The following is a 16,962-nucleotide window of genomic DNA, read 5'->3' as shown; positions in this document are numbered from 1 at the left end:
TAATTGGGAGGGGGGGGACGAAGATCCCTGCATTGATTTAAATTATGACAGTCAGCAAAGATTCATTAGGGGCCTAGTTCTTCATTCCCTTGCTCTCTGTGCTTCCATTTACATCCATACAAAATGAGTGAATAATGGACATTACATGTCACAGAATTCTCTTGCAGCTCACACAGGGGCAGTGTGTTACACTCACTTTGCAAAAATAGTCTCTGACTACACACGGATGCAAGGCAGTAGAGAATATGTCCCCAGGCCGTATCCTGCTCACACCATGGAATCCATGGAAAAACTCCCATTAATTTCAATAAGTCCAGAACTGGGCTTAATAGGAGATCATGTTTAGCAAACCAAGAGACCACAGAGAAGAAAAAATGGGCACAGTTTGGGGGACTTTGAAAATGTTTGTGATAAAAAAAACAAGAAAAAAAATCTACATAAAAAGGTAAAGCCAGCTTTCCCTTTCCATTTTTTTCTATGGAGGAGATGAAAGAAGCAGAAAACTCATTTCAGGAAGCAAAAAACTGTTGATCTGAGAGGACTTACCCTCCTCTCACAACCATGCTGCTTCCAAAGAGACCTCTCTGCAGCTGGCATTCTTGCAGTTAAGGAAAGTAGTTTGTATGAGGGAGTTCCTGGCTGGGCAAGGACAAGTTTTAACAGCAATATTACTCAGCTATCCTCCAGGAAAATATCCCGTTCATGTTTTTAAATCTTCTTAGAAAGACTGGGGAGGTACTAGCAACACAGCAGCACCTGGGACCTAATAAAGCTTTACACTTTGAATTTCTGTCTATGGCCAGCTGCCTCTATATCTGTTTGCAATGATGTAGCTAACCTCAGCTACAAGGAAGGGACCTCTGATAACCTATCGAGGTCCCTTCCAGTTCTAGTATTCTATGATTATTGACCTTCCGTTTAGCTGTCTCCCTATATTTAGGAAACTAATTTATTTAGTTTAACAGAAAAACATGGACGATTCAGTTCTTTCAAGTACCCTGCATTTGTGTGGAAGTAACTCAAGATGGAAGGAAGTGCCCAGTCTAGTTTCAGGGTTATAAGGAATTTATTACTGTAATATATCAAAAATGTAGAAGAAAGAACATACAAAATGTTGTAAAATTTCCTTATAAAATAAATATGGAGATGAAATAGTAAATACAAAATAAGGACAGCTTTTAAAAACTGATTACCTTGAAATTCATGAACTGACAATTCTGCTTCTCTGGGAGAAATAATATTAATTCATCAGACTAGAAACATAAGCAGATTAATGATTTCGCCAATTCAGCCTACACAGATGTATGATAAGAAATCTAGGGACAAAAATAAGAAAGGGTAATATAGCTAATCACGACAAAACAATGAGCGGGAGAAAGATATAGGAGTTTAACTGATAGATTAAATTTGAAAAAAATTAGTAAAAAAATTCTAGGAAGCATAAATAGATCACTCACAACAAAGCAGGAGGAAAATATTCAATCCCTGTATTGTAAAAAGGCTACTAATTAAACAGAGAAGGCATTATTAAATATTTTAAGAGCTTAATTTATTTTAAAGGGACAGAGAAACTTGGTCTACATGCTCTGGAAAACAGAATTTTACAGAAGTCTACAAAATGTTGTAGTGTTTTCAATACTACCATTTACTTAGAGCACAGCAAAATTCAAATTCTAGAAGCATTTTTAAATGACAGTGTTTGTTCAAAGGGGTGTTAAGATGGGAATTAGATTTCCAACTTAAGACACTGCAGGAAACCCTTCCTTGTGGTTCTTGCCTTCTGACAAGTAAGGGGGTCGAGGGTGGAAGGCTGGGAAATGACCCAGGAAGAAAATAAAAAGAATGAAACCAGGTACTAGGATATGATGAAACAAACTTAGCTCTTAATCATGTCTGAGACTTTCCCCCTTAATTGGCCATAGTGTTGGACAGGATAGTCAGATAAGCCCAATGAATCGCTAGATTGTAGCTTCTCTGATGCATGATCTAACTTTTATTCTTTGTACAGCATCTAGTACAGGTAGTCCCCGGGTTACGTACAAGATAGAGACTATAGGTTTGTTCTTAAGTTGAATCTGTATGTAAGTCGGAACTGGCGTCAGCCGCTGCTGAAACTGATCAGTTTCAACAGCGGCTGAATCTGGACGCCAGTTCTGACTTACATACGGATTCAACTTAAGAAACCCAGGGATCCCCAAGTCAGCTGCTGCTGAAACTGATCAGCGGCTCATTCCAGGAAGCCTGGGGCAGAGCAACTCTGCCTCTGGCTTCCTGTAGTCAGCCCCTGGTCAGTTTCAGCAGCGGCTGACTTGGGGACGCCTGGGGCAGAGCAGCTGGGGTGCTGCTGGGTTGCTCCAGTAGCGCCGCTCTTCGGCGGCTGAATCAGGACGCCTGGGGCAGAGCAGCTGGGGTGCTGCCGGGCTGGTACAGTAGCGCCGAGGAGCGGCGCTGAGGGACAAACCCAGCAGCGCCCCAGCTGCTCTACCCCAGGCGTAGGCAAGAAAAGCCTGGTCTGCTGGGGGGGGGGGGAGAGGGGGCACTAGCTGCACTCCCCCCCCCGCCAGCAGACCAGGGAGACGCGGGTGGCGGGACTGCCCGCATCCTCCATGGCTTTGCTCTGTCTCCCTGGTCTGCTGACCAGGTAGACGGGGAGCAAAGCCGCGGAGCACGCCCACAGCGGGACAGCCCGGGCGCACCTGGGCTGTCCCGCTGCGGGCGTGCTCCAAGGCTTTGCTCCCCGTCTCTCTGGTCTGCAGGGAGACCGGGAGCAAAGCCTTGGAGCACGCCCGCAGCGGGACAGCCCAGGCGCGCCCAGGCTGTCCCGCTGCGGGCGTGCTCCGCGGCTTTACTCCCGGTCTCCCTGCAGACCAGAGAGACGGGGAGCAGCTTTTCTCGCCCCGGAGGACGGGGGCGGCGGGACTGCAGAGCATCTGGGCGTCCCGCCGCTCCAGTCCTCTGGAGCGAGAAAAGCCCCGTTCGTAACTGTGGATCCGACGTAAGTCGGATCCGCGTAACTCGGGGACTGACTGTACAATCAGGTCCTGCTCCATGACTGGGACTGTCAGGCATCACAACAATACAACTAAATAACCAAAGATATTGAATGGAAAATCAAGACTCAGAAGGCTGATTATAGATAGGAGAATTCTACTTGGGGCAGTGAAAGAGTAGGAGAAGTTATTGTGCTTGTCTCAGTCTTACAGCAATAAAGGTCTGGTATGATAAAGTTCTGTTCAGCTTCTTAAATGAACGGTTCTCTCTGTATTTTCTTCCTAACACACTCTTCCATTCAGGATGCAACACATTTTTACTATGCTATTTCCCACCGAGCATCTGAAAGCAATTTGTAAACATTCATCAACTGCAGTAAGACTCATATCTCTGCAAAGTACCACCATGAACAGTTCTGACTCCTGGCTTAATATTTTAACCCCTAAACAACATCCTTTCTTCCCAAGGCTTTTGAGCTATTGTCGAATCCAAGAACAATGAGTAATCAATCTAAACTAACTGAAAAGAAGGAACAGCACAAGCAGTATATATCTGGAATTTCCTTCTATACAAAATAGTTAAACATTATGGAATATTAAATTACTAATAGCAGCAATCAGTAAAAGAGTTTTAAGAGTGGCTCACACACATGGAAGAAAGAAACTACTATGGAAATACAATAACTCAAAGGAAGGGCTTGTATATCCTGGTATCCCGTAATTCCACATGGTGCTACATTATGCTGATAGCACAATGGGTGAGCACAAATTTTACTCTTCTTAATGCTCTTACTTTTGCAAAAACTAGGACCTTGCAAGACTTTGACTGTTCATTCTGCACAGCTTGTAATAGGCTAATCTTCCCCAAAGCTTTGCTGGCACAAATAGGATTTAATAGAAATATATAAATTAGTGCCATTCGTCCATTCAGTCCAAGGTCTCTGTGTTATCTGAGGACAATGCAGAACCAATTATGATAATTATGGGAGCCAAAAGTCATATATTAGCAATTAAACTCACCCCTCAGGTCTGGATTAACAATTAGGTTAACTAGGTAGTAAGGGCCAACCCATGGAGAGAACCAAGCTGAATGATGTTTTATCCCTCTGCACAAGGTTGCAACACCACTCACTCAAATCAGGCCTCATCTGCCACCCCCACATCATGATGGAGAGGCATCAGGGTCAAAGTGGAGTTGACAATGGGGCAGCTGATGTTGCTGCTGCTATGGGAGTAGCTCCTGCATCAGAACTTACCCCGAAGGCCTTGCCTCACTTCCAACAGCCTACATTCCTCCAGTCCACAGGACTTGTTCTGTGACAGCCTCAAGACCAGCAACAAGTCCAGAGAGCAGCAAGGAGGCCCAAACAGGAAGCTAACTTGGAGAGGAGCAGCAGAAAGCCCTGGATAGGGGACAGGGAAGGGCAGACTTTCGATTTTGTAGACTCCAGTGAATGATTAATCTGACCTGATTCCCTTAATGTAGCCATCACAGGCAGAATGGACACAATAACTCTCTATTTTGCAAAGTGACTTTCTGAAGCTGAAGCACACATCAAGTTCACTGGTTGTATGTGGATGTCATTCTAAGCCATTATTTTAATGAGAATTTCCAATAGTCTACTGTTAACTGAAGGGCAATTAAGTTCTACATAAATGCAAGGCTACTGCTTCGTTACATGAACAGATACCTCTGGATATGTAGGCTGTGTCTAAACTACATCCCTCTGCTGACAGAGGGATGTAGATTAGGCACATCGCTATTGCAAATGAAGTGGAGATTTAAATATCCCGTGCTTTATTTGAATAGAAATGGCCACCACTTTTTGCCAAGGCGGCACTTTGCCGAGAAAAAGCAGCAGTCTAGACAGGGATCAGTTGACAAGGAAAGCCTTTTCCAACCGATCCTGCAAACCTCATTTCACGAGGCATAAGGGATCGGTCGGAAAAGGCTTTTCTTGTCGACCGATCCCCTTCTAGACTGCTGCTTTTTGCTGGCAAAGTGCCGCGGCAGCAAAAAGTGGCGACCATTTCTATTCAAATGAAGCGCGGGATATTTAAATCCCCACTTCATTTGCAATAGCAATGTCCCTGCCGACAGAGGGATGTAGTTTAGAAACACCCATACTAAGACATTCATTTTAGTTCATTTGTAGGTGGACAGGTGGACTGAAGGGAGCATTCTGAATCCATCCTATTGTGTCATATCTGGGAGTTTTTAAAGGAAATCACCAAGTATTAAGTAACCTTGAAGTCCTACATTGTTAATCTTTTTTTTGTCAAACCTTTCATGCCTTCAGTCCAAACACTAACATATTTTAGTGAGCAAATTATCTGTCTTATTAATGAAAATGCTGCTTTAAAACTTTTTTTATGGATAATTCCATGTCAATTAACTAAATCACTGTAAATATGTTGTGGTTTTAAAAACATAGCTCTACTTTTCCTCCTTAACCTGGCTAATAACCAGGATTAAAACAATAAAACAAATATCTGTCTTGGTGGTTACTATATTTATTATACACATGGAATTCAAAGAAGGTTTTCATACATTTTCATACCATTTTTCTAGGTTCTACATTAAAATCCAGTATTAAAACAATCTCACTCTGAGAAGACAAATTGGATAGTTTGGGAAATATTTAGCACTGATAGAAAGTAATATTTCTTTATTTAGTATGAACAGACTGGAGAACTGTGTATGTATTATTGGTGAACATTAATGTTAACTTGCATTAACATACACGCAATTGACCAACCTCCATGAATTTACTAACTTGATGAGAGGGATAGTTACCCCAGATTATTCCATAAAAACATTTTCAGATATTTTGAGTAATCTTTTCGGTTTCATTAAGGTAGCATACAGCCATTGTAAGACAATATAATTAACTTGTGTTTTCTCTTAAGGATGACTATAAGTAAAAATTTCAGCTAATTAATTCAGTATTTTGCTTAAATTAAATATTGGAAATATGTCTTATGAAGAGATTTGAGCAGATTAAAGCTGACCAAACCCCCTATCCTGAGTACACCCATTGGGCAGAAGATGTAATTGTTTAAAAACAATTATAAGACATATAATGAATAAAATGTTAGTTCAAAATATTTCTTCCAAATGTACCTAACAACTCTAGACTATAAAGCTGTAGATGGTAAATTTAGGTATAAAAATCTACATTCTATTCTATAATTGATGCCAACAATAAGTTAACTATAATTTGAAAAAGCAGTGTCATTTTTATGGCTGAACTGTTCAGTAACTCTTTCCAGATTTATTCTCTCTCAAGGTAAATATTTTTCTTCAGCTGATTTTGTTGATATGAGGTGGTGTTTAAATGATATAAAATTATGAACATCTAAGTCTAAGCATAGTCGATTCTAAATTTCCATTAGTGTGGCGGTGCTATCTACAGGCAGTCTCCGGGTTACGTACAAGATAGGGACTGTAGGTTTGTACTTAAGTCGAATTTGTACTTAAGTCGGAACTGGCGTCCAGATTCAGCCGCTGCTGAAACTGACCAGCGGCTGACTACAGGCTGACTACAGAGTTTCTCTGCCCCGGGCTTCCTGGAATCAGCTGCTGATCAGTTTCAACAGCAGCTCAATCTGGACGCCTGGGAGAGAGCAGCTGGGGCGCTGCCCGGTATGTCTCCGCAGCGCCGCACCTCAGCGCTGCGGGGACCAACCTGGCAGCACCCCAGGTGCTCTACCCCAGGTGTCCCCAAGTCAGCTGCTGCTGAAACTGATCAGCGGCTGATTCCAGGAAGCCCGGGGCAGAGCAACTCTGCCTCGGGCTTCCTGTAGTCAGCCGCTGGTCAGTTTCAGCAGCGGCTGACTTGGGGACGCCTGGGGCAGAGCAGCTGGGGTGCTGCCGGGTTGGTCCAGTAGCGCCGAGGAGCGGCGCCCCGGGACCAACCGGCAGCGCCCCACCTGCTCTACCACAGGCGTCCGCGACAAAAGCCTGGTCTGCAGGGGGGGAGGAGGGGTGCACTAGCTGCGCCCCCTCCCAGTAGACCATGGAGACACGGGCGGCGGGACCGAGATGCACCACAGTGCCAGCGCCCGGGTCTGACATGGAGCAAAGTCGCAGAGGACCCGGGCGGGACCGCGGCGCGCCTGAGCGGTCCCTCCGCGGCTTTGTTCTGCGTCTCCCTGGTCTGCTGGGTCCCCCAGCAGACCAGGGAGATGCGGAGGACCTGGGCAGCAGGACAGCGGCGCGTCTGGGCGGTCCCGCCGCCCGCATCTTTCGCGGCTTTGCTCCGCATCTCCCTGGTGTGCTGGAGGCCTCCCCCCAGCAGACCAGGGAGACGCGGAGCAGCTTTTCTCGCCCCAGAGTACACGGGCGGCAGGACCTCGGCGCGTCTGGGTGGTCCCGCCGCCCGCATCCTCCGGGGCGAGAAAAGCCCCGTTCGTAAGTATGGATCCGACATAAGTCGGATCCGCGTAACTCGGGGACTGCCTATACTTACAAAATATTATTAAAAATTGCCAGCTTGCAATTGTGTTAGCCAAAAGATGATGATAAAGATGCACAGAAAAGCAAGATTTCCAAATATTATAAGTGTTTTCCTCAAAGGACCATATTCTATCTGATAAATGTTTGTTCTATAATATTAATACTTAATGGACTAGCCAAATTTCATTCACTTGTGAAAGCATTTTAGTGGTCTTATTGCACTATATTAATTGATGTACACATGTACCTCTCAGGATTGAATGGAATATCTTATTAATGTATTTTATTTACTTCCAAAACACGTTTTTTATTGAATGTCATGGGGTAGAGCATGCCACTATTTCATACATTTAATCAGTATAATCCACTCTATCTTACTCAGAAAAAAACTAGTACTGAAGCAATCATATGCTAGATGGAGTTCACTAATAACATCTTTTATTCTAACACATTAATGAGTAGGAATTTGATAGCAATATATGTTGTTTAGTTTTATCTATAGGACTGTAAATATCATTACATTACATATTTTACAAAATGTTGTTCATAAAATACTTAGTCAGCATGATGTTTTATATATAAAGCCTTCATGGTCATTCATCAGTGAAAAAACCCCACACTAAGGAAGCTTACAAATGTAAAGTTTAATTGAGAGTTAAAATTGGACAGACACAGACAACCTCATTAGAATATTATAACTGAAAATGACTAAACATACATTAGTGTGGGAATTTAGACTTACACACACACACACACACACACCCTTAATACAGGCAGTCCCCGGGTTACGTACAAGACAGGGACTGTAGGTTTGTTCTTAAGTTGAATCTGTATGCAAGTCGGAACTGGCGTCCAGATTCAGCCGCTGCTGAAACTGACCGCCAGTTCTGACTTACATACAGATTCAACTTAAGAACCCCAAGCATCCCCCAAGTCAGCTGCTGCTGAAACTGATCAGCGGCTCATTCCAGGAAGCCCGGGGCAGAGCAACTCTGCCTCGGGCTGCCTGTAGTCAGCCCCTGGTCAGTTTCAGCAGCGGCTGACTTGGGGACACCTGGGGCAGAGCAGCTGGGGTGCTGCTGGGTTGCTCCAGCAGCGCCGCTCCTCGGCGCTACTGGACCAACCCAGCAGCACCCCAGCTGCTCTGCCCCAGGTGTCCTGATTCAGCCGCTGCTGAAACTGACCAGCAGTGGCTGAATCAGGACGCCTGGGGCAGAGCAGCTGGGGTGCTGCCGGGTTGGTCCAGTAGTGCCCAGAGTGGCGCTGCGGGACCAACCGGCAGCGCCCCAGCTGCTCTGCCCCAGGGTCCACAACAAAAGCCTGGTCTGCTGGGGGGGGCACACTATCTGCACACACACACACCCCCCCCCCAGCAGACCAGGGACATGGGGAGCAAAGCCGCAGCGGCAGTGGGGTGCTGCGCCTCTTAGGCTTTGCTCTGGCAAAGCCTCAGAGGCGCGGGACCCCGCCACCGCTGCGGCTTTGCTCCCGGTGTCCCTGCTCTGCTGGGAGGGGGGGGGTGCAGCTAGTGTGCCCCCCCCCCTCCCCCAGCAGACCAGGCTTTTGTTGTGGACCCTGGGGCAGAGCAGCTGGGGCGCTGCCGGTTGCTTTTCTCGCCCTGGAGGTCGAGGTGGCGGGACCGCTGCCTGTGAGCTCCGGGGCGAGAAAGCCCCGTTTGTAAGTGCGGATCCGACATAAGTCGGATCCGCGTAAGTCGGGGACTGTCTGTATGTTCTTATATTGTCAATAATAGTTCCAGAGTTCCACGTTCCCTTCCACACAGCTGTCGCATAGTGTCCACACCATACCCCTCCTCCTGGCTACTTGCTTGATATGGGTCAGAAATTTCGTTCTCATATTTACCAGTTCAGACCACAACCCGAAACCCTTCCACACTTCATCTCATTGTAGGCTAGATCACAGACTCTAACATCTTACCTGCCATAAAACAAGCAGACAGAACAATCTCTGGTTCTCCAGAAAACCCAATCTACCTCACATTCAACCATTTGTAGACAGATCAGAAACTCCATTATATTTATATATTATCCACATTTCAAATATGAATCATGGATCCTGCTCTCCAAATGCAGATCAGATTTACATCATCTTGATAACCCTAGACAAAGAGGCCACATTTGGTGGGCTACCATAGTCACTAAAAAAAACCTCCGAGCCTCCTCTTTCCGAGAAGAAAATACATAAGTAGTAACACACATCTAGGATATATTATCTTAACGTTTGCTGTGAATGATATTGCAAATTCCAAGGTTGTTTTAATCTTATGATATCTCCATAAGAGGTATCATAACTGGTGAGATGGAGTCAATGAAAGTAGCCTAGGGAAGCTTCACTCCAGATTTCCTGACCTTTGAATATTTACTCTATGTGAAATCTAAAAAGATTACTGTTTTATTAGCTTCCTTTTACTCAAGGTGTCTATATTTAAATTTTTAATTGTATTAAAAGTTCTCTTGTCTGTGTATCTGCCTATAGGATAATTAATTAGGATTCCATTCAGATCAAAAATTCCACACAAGGCAAAAAATCCTTAAAGTTAGAACTTCTTAGAAACAGTTTATTTTCTACCAGCAACATAACAAAGTATCTTTAGGAACAAATTCAAAAAGTTACTCTCAAAGTTTCATTAAAACATACAGTTCTGCTAACCAATGCAATTTCTGCTTAAAGATTAATTTAGAGCCAGGCTATTATAGTTAATTGTCTGCTAAAGGAATGCAATAAAAAGTGTTGGAAGAAGCGCATGGAAAGACCGTATATGCATTTCAGATATAACATTTCATTTCAGGAGGGCAGATCATCCATGAAGATACTGTTGAGCACTGCAGGAAAGAAGGCTATGTGAAAATTCATTGCAGTGATACTTACAAAGAAAATGGTGTCTTGTTGAGAACACAGAACAATGCTAAATAGAAAAATTAATTCCCTCAACTTTAGTGTCTATATGGTTACCCATTAGGATGCATTTCTAAGCACCTGCTATTTTATACACATTGCTTTGAAAGAACACCACGTCCAGATGAATGCTATTTCTTTAATATTTCAAATAAAAACAGAGACTAGGCAAAACCCTACACCAGCTCATTTGCCATAGCTTTCTATAATGTAATCATACATAGGGCTAGATTCTAATCATCCTTAAGCACATGAAGTTATCCTTTACTTGGTGAGCAGTCCCATTAAAACCTATTGGCTAGATGATTCCTTAGATGATATCTTACAAAGGGAAGTGAGAAAGGCCCTTACCCCTCTACATGAGCTATGTAGACCTTAGGTCTGGGCACAAAGGAGCAAGTGGGCACTATCACCACTTATTCTGCCAAGCCAAAGTACATAGTCAAGGAACGGGCATAACCGCAGCCTTGACTTAGCCCTTAATATGACAGCCAGCACAACTGAGAAAACGTCACTATTGTCATAAGTAGTAGCTCATCCAGGCCAGCAGTGAAACACAAAATTCGCATCTCTGGAGCAAGGGGAAGAAGAGGGTAAACTGTGTGTCTGGAGGAGTGTGGTCTCTGAAGGTATTTTTACACTGCAGTTAAATACCTTTGGCTGGCCCATGCAAATTGACTCAGGCTCATGAGGCTCAGATTAAGAAGCTCTTTAATTGCAGTGTACACATTTGGGCTCAGGCTGGAACCTGGGCTCTAGGATGCTGCGAAGTGGGAGGTCCCCAAAGCTCAGCTGGCAGCCTGAGCCTGAATGCCTACACCACAATGAAGTCAGCTGGCACAGGCCATGTGTGAGCTTTATATTGCAGTGTAGACATACCCTGAAGTACAATTCTTCCCATTATGCAGTGTGTACTCCCCGCCCAATAACTGCACAGAATGGTACTACAGGACATGAATACAGGCTGCCGTCTCTCAAGGAACTGAAGCAGACACTCTGCTAAAATATGGCAGCATCAGCAAGATAAGCAAAAAAATTTCCAAAGAATAAAGAGTTAAGAAAAGGGAAGCACTTACACTCCTTTCCACTTTTAGAACTGTGTTCCCTGCTGTGCAGGGAAATCACAGACTCCAGTACAACAGTGGACACAGCTGTCAGCCTATGTCAACAGAATGGCCAAATCAGCAGCCAAGATACCACTGAAGTTCTGCAATATCATTATCAAAAAGTATCTGGTCCTTAAACCTGTTCTCTTGCTGCATAATCCTAAAATCCCAATTATAAACCTTTAGTGGTACAAATTTGTACTTTCATAAACTCCTAAACATTCATTTGTGTTTTGCTAATATAGTTTAAAGATATTTAAATTATGTCAGATACCTATAATGCACCAAGATCAGTTCAATTTGATCCTGGCTAATTGCTGTCCTCCCTTGGGTATGCTCTTTAGTATAATTACATATTTAACGTCAAGAAAAAAGTCATCACATTCTCCAGTAAGATTTCATCTATACTTTTTGCTTTGTAGAATCCATACATTAGTGTTGACTGACTTTTTGTGAGGGATCAGAAAAATCACTCTGCTTAAGTAGAAGCCTCTTTGTACTACAGAGTAAATAAAATCGGAGAGACACACACATGCATTTCAGGATTCAAGAGTGTTGTGTTATCTCTCCCCTCTTCTTTATAAGTTTTAAATTAGTATATGACCAAAAACAGTATTTCCCATGAAACAAAAACTAAAACAAACAATTTGTAGCAGGAACATAAAATGGTTACATGGTGCCATCTGCAAACCAGGTAGTATTTTAATGCATTCTCAGTCTAAAGTTATCATTTGAATAAATGCTTTTAGAACCTGGGAGCAGCAGATTACTATTTTCTTTGGTTGAGTCAAAGTAACTTTGGTGAATACACAACAACAATAAAAAAGAAACCATAAAAACACCCTAATTAAACCCATCAATTATAATTTATGTTGGATAGTTCTTATTAATATTTTCTGCCAAAATATTACAGAAGCAGAATAATATTCATTCTGGTACTCAGACACATGCTCTTAAAATAATCTGAGAAACATATCTTTAAAAGAAAAGAATTTCACAAAAATGACCAACATTTTGTCAGAAAACATACTCTGAAATCGCTGCCCTTACTGAAGAATTGCTTTATACTTGCTATGAGCTAACAAGATTTATCAGTTGTTACTCGTATTACTATATATACAAATCTTATTCCATTTTAATTTTGTGAACTTGAAGGAGGCTCATTTGACAGGACAGAACAGCTATAGCTCAGTTTATAGTGAAAACTAAAATACATATTTGTTTATTTTAAGTTTATAATGAAGTAGAAAGCATCTCTCCTTCCCCTTCCAAACAAACAAATGAAAAATGTCTTACTTGTTCCGTCTTTTCTGGTTCTTTTCTTTCTGCCTGCAAAAATTGACAGTTTTCCCTTGCCAGCCTCTGGACTAGTTCAATCCGTCCAATGTCATCTCTTTCCTGAAGCTTGCACAAAACCCCTGCCTTGAGAGTTGGAGAAAGAGCAAATAAATACTTAAATCCACAATCCCAGGACATGACACTGCCACAAATTTAACTTTACAATAAGTACATCTTTTGTATCATGTTCACTGTAATTCTGAGCTTTTTGCTGAAGTGAAATAAAATAGTTGCTTCTTGGGAAACAGCACAAAAAGTTCTCAGGCACCGCTGATTTACCCTCCGTATCTACATTAGGAGATTGAAGGCAGGGCTAGCTAAATCAACTGCTATTGTATGTGACTGATATGCTTGTGTTTTATTTGTTCCTGTCAACCTATTTCCTGTTACATAAGAGAACCATAGCAAGAGGTTAAAAACTCCTGGGAAAGTTAGCCAGGAAGAGTTCTGGAAAAAGGGATGGAATAGAATCATTCCTAAAAATAACATAGCAGAACCTCCCATTTTTCAAATCCTACCACTTCTTTACATACATAAGCTAGAGCATTTAAAAGAAAGTTACACAAAATTAATTCCATTATAAAAAGGTATATATGGTGTATTCATTAATTCTTCCATCCTGTTTAAGACAGACAGTGTGGCACACACTAAAACTAGCACTAGATGACAATTATTTTGAAGATAAAATACTACTAGTTACTCTAGCTGATAGCTACAATGGTATTTATATTGATGGTATTTTTAGACTACAGCATTGCTATCTGTTTGTAAAAATGGCAAATATCTTGTGCCTCAGAGAACTTACAATTTAAGTATATGTTTTTTGTTGTGTTTGTACAGCACCTACCACAATAGGGTTCTGGTCTATGATACTACGATAATTCAAATAATTAATAATGATGAAAGCCTAGACATACTGTGCCACCAAGATTTCATACTCATAGACACCCTGAAAACTCACCTGAGCTCTTAATGTAAAATATTATTTGATATTGACTCTCCTCTATGTATATGTTGCTTACTGCAAAATCAGTGACTAATCAGGTTCTGTCATCATCCATGATTTGATCACAAACAAACCCTCTGACTTTACTTGAGTAATTGAGACCAGGCTGGATGACGTTGCAGGACCTTTATTAGCCCAGATGTTTCCTGATGGATATCAGCATGAACCTTGGCAGGTTCAGGGAGAGGATGTGCAAAGACAGGAGGTTGTGGGGAGGGAAGGAAAAAGAGCTTCTGCCCTTTTTACACTGTATAAAGGCAGCCTGAAAGAGCTGTACAGTGCGGAAGGAAGGGTTTAAACACAAAATCTGCACACACACCCTGTCCTCTCTCGTGTGTAAATTCAGTTTATCTAAATCTCTGACATATGTAGAACTAGGAAAACTATAGTATCACAAGAAATAAGAGAAATGTCTGGCCCACGAAAGCTCATCATCTAATAAACCATCTTGTTAGTCTTTAAAGTGCTACATTGTCCTGCATTTTGCTATGAGAAATGGGAAGCTGATAAACTGAGGAGGAAGAGATTTATATTCAGACTATATAAATATCTGATTTCTATATGATTGTGTCAATACTCCAGCGCCTAAAAGAACATTTAGGACAAAATGATGCCCATTAAAAATTCATCACTTAAGTTGTAACAACCCAAAGGGCTCTCCCTCCTCCACCTCCCCCGCCCCCCAAAAAAACCCCAAAACACTAGCCATTCTTCACTAGCCTTCTCATAGAATATAAAGAAGATGGAGATTTAAAGTTTCCTGGGAGGTTACTTTTAAACACAAGGAATGTCCCACTTTAAAAATGGACTCATAAGAACAGCTCATCTTTTGTACTATATATTTGCGGGGTCCTTGGAGCAGGTAGTGAGGGGCTAAGCTTGCAGTGCTATCAATCTGCTTAGGACTCCAAGCTGCATGTCTCTTTTCATCTGAGATGGACAATGCCATCTCATAGCTTCCAGTGGCTGCTAAGATTAGGACCTTGATTGGAGTGGTCTGTCTGAACTTCAGACTAGACCAAATGGAATTTACATTGTCTGGCTCGAGGAAACATCAGTGGGAGTCAATGGAGGTACCATCTACCCTTTTGGTTCACTCTTCCTGTTGAGACCAAGGTGTACAACCTAAGGATTCTATTGATTTCATGGTTATACTTTTGTAAGAAAGTAGCAGCAGCAGACGAGTGTTTTTCCCCCCCCCCATCTACTTTTGTCAAGATGACTTGGATCTTTCATCCTGAAAGTGGATTTCACCACTGCTGAAATGCCTTTCCCATCTGCAGATTTGATGGACCTCTGGACATCTATGCTCCATAGTCCACATTGGCTTCCAAACTAGGTACAATTAAAAGTGACCTATAAATCCACTTTTTCTCCAGGCCCAGCAATTCAAAAGGACCCAGGGTTCCCGGCTGCTGCCTCTACTGCACCAGTGGTGTGGCTGGAGCCTCAGGCAGCACATTCCCGGTGTATCTGAAAGGCTGTTGATCACCCTGTATAAATCCATGTAAGATTCAAACTGGACTGCCTTAAAGGTAGTCTCTCCATGCCTTCTATGTTCCATTCCAACAAATGAAATCACCAGAAGGGCCCACAATAAAAAAAAAAACTATATTTAAAATGTCTATGAACATAACAATGGTAATACTGGATCAGACCAAAGGTTCATCTAGCCCAGTATCCTGTCTCCCGACAGTGGCCAATACCAGATGCCCCAGAAGGGGTGGACCGAATACAATGAGAAAGTGATTTGTCTCCTGCCATCCATTTCCAGCCTTTGACAAACAGAGGCCAGGGACACCATTCCTTACCTCCAGCTAATAGCCTTTTATGGACCTACCCTCCATGAATTTGTCTAGCTCTTTTTAAATTCTGTTATAGTCCTAGCATTCACAGCCTCCTCTTGCAAGGAGTTCCATAGGTTGGCTCTGTGAAGAAGAACTTTCTTTTATTAGTTTTAAACCTGCTACCCATTAATTTCATTTGGTGTCCTCTAGTTCTTATATTATGGGAACAAGTAAATAACTTTTCTTTATTCACCCTCTCCACACCACTCATGATTTTATATACTTCAACCATATCCCCCCTCAGTCTCCTCTTTTCTAAACTGAAAAGTCCCAGTCTCTTTAGCCTCTCCTCATATGGGACCCGTTCCAAACCCCTAATCATTTTAGTTGTCCTTTTCTGAACCCTTTCCAAGGCCAAAATATCTTTTCTGAGGTGAGGCAACCCTATCTATACACAGTATTCAAGATGTGCACGTACCATAGTTTTATATAGGAGCAGTAAGATATTCTTAGTCTTATTTTCTATCCCTTTTTTAATAATTCCTAACATCCTATTTGCTTTTTAGACTGCCGCTGCACACTGCGTGGACGTCTTCAGAGAACTATCCATGATAACGCCAAGATCTCTTTCCTGATTAGTTGTAGCTAAATTAGCCCCGATCATATTGTATTTATAGTTGGGGTTATTTTTTCCAATGTGCATTACTTTACACTTATCCACATTAAATTTCATTTGACATTTTGTTGCCCAATCACTCAGTTAGGTGAGATCTTTCTGAAGTTCTTCACAGTCTGTTTTGGTCTTGACTATCTTGAACAGTTTAGTATCGTCCACAAACTTTGCCACCTCACTGCTTACCCCTTTCTCTAAATCATTTATGAATAAGTTGAATAGGATTGGTCCTAGGACTGACCCTTGGGGAACACCACTAGTTAACCCTCCCCATTCTGAAAATTTACCATTTATTCCTACCCTTTGTTTCCTGTCTTTTAACCAGTTCTCAATCCATGAAAGGATCTTCCCTCTTAACCCATGACAACCTAATTTACACAAGAGCCTTTGATGAGGGACCTTGTCAAAGACTTTCTGGAAATCTAAGTATACTCTATCTACTGGATCCCCCTTATCCATTACCCATTTCAAAGAACTCTAACAGATTAGTAAGACATGATTTCCCTTTACAGAAATCATGCTGACTTTTGCCCAACAAATTATGTTCTTCTACATGTCTGACAATTTTATTCTTTACTATTGTTTCAACTAATTTGCCCAATACTGACGTTAGACTTTCCGGGCTGTAATTGCCAGGGTCGCCTCTAGAGCCCTTTTTAAATATTGGCGTTATGTTAGCTATCTTCC

General features: G+C 42.3%; 1 protein-coding gene across 2 annotated transcripts in view; it reads right to left on the bottom strand.

The window, feature by feature from the left end:
* Nucleotides 1-16,962, bottom strand: part of RAPGEF5 (Rap guanine nucleotide exchange factor 5) — a 216,196-nt gene that overhangs the window by 107,642 nt on the left and 91,592 nt on the right. For both annotated transcript variants that reach the window (XM_075922221.1, XM_075922220.1), the window contains exon 9: nt 12,768-12,893. In XM_075922221.1, the coding sequence (XP_075778336.1) occupies nt 12,768-12,893 (126 nt within the window). The remainder of the gene's footprint in view (nt 1-12,767; nt 12,894-16,962) is intronic.

The sequence above is a fragment of the Pelodiscus sinensis genome, chromosome 2 (genome assembly GCF_049634645.1).
Source record: "Pelodiscus sinensis isolate JC-2024 chromosome 2, ASM4963464v1, whole genome shotgun sequence".
Taxonomy (NCBI): Eukaryota; Metazoa; Chordata; order Testudines; family Trionychidae; genus Pelodiscus; species Pelodiscus sinensis.
This window is presented reverse-complemented; position numbering and strand designations above follow the sequence as displayed.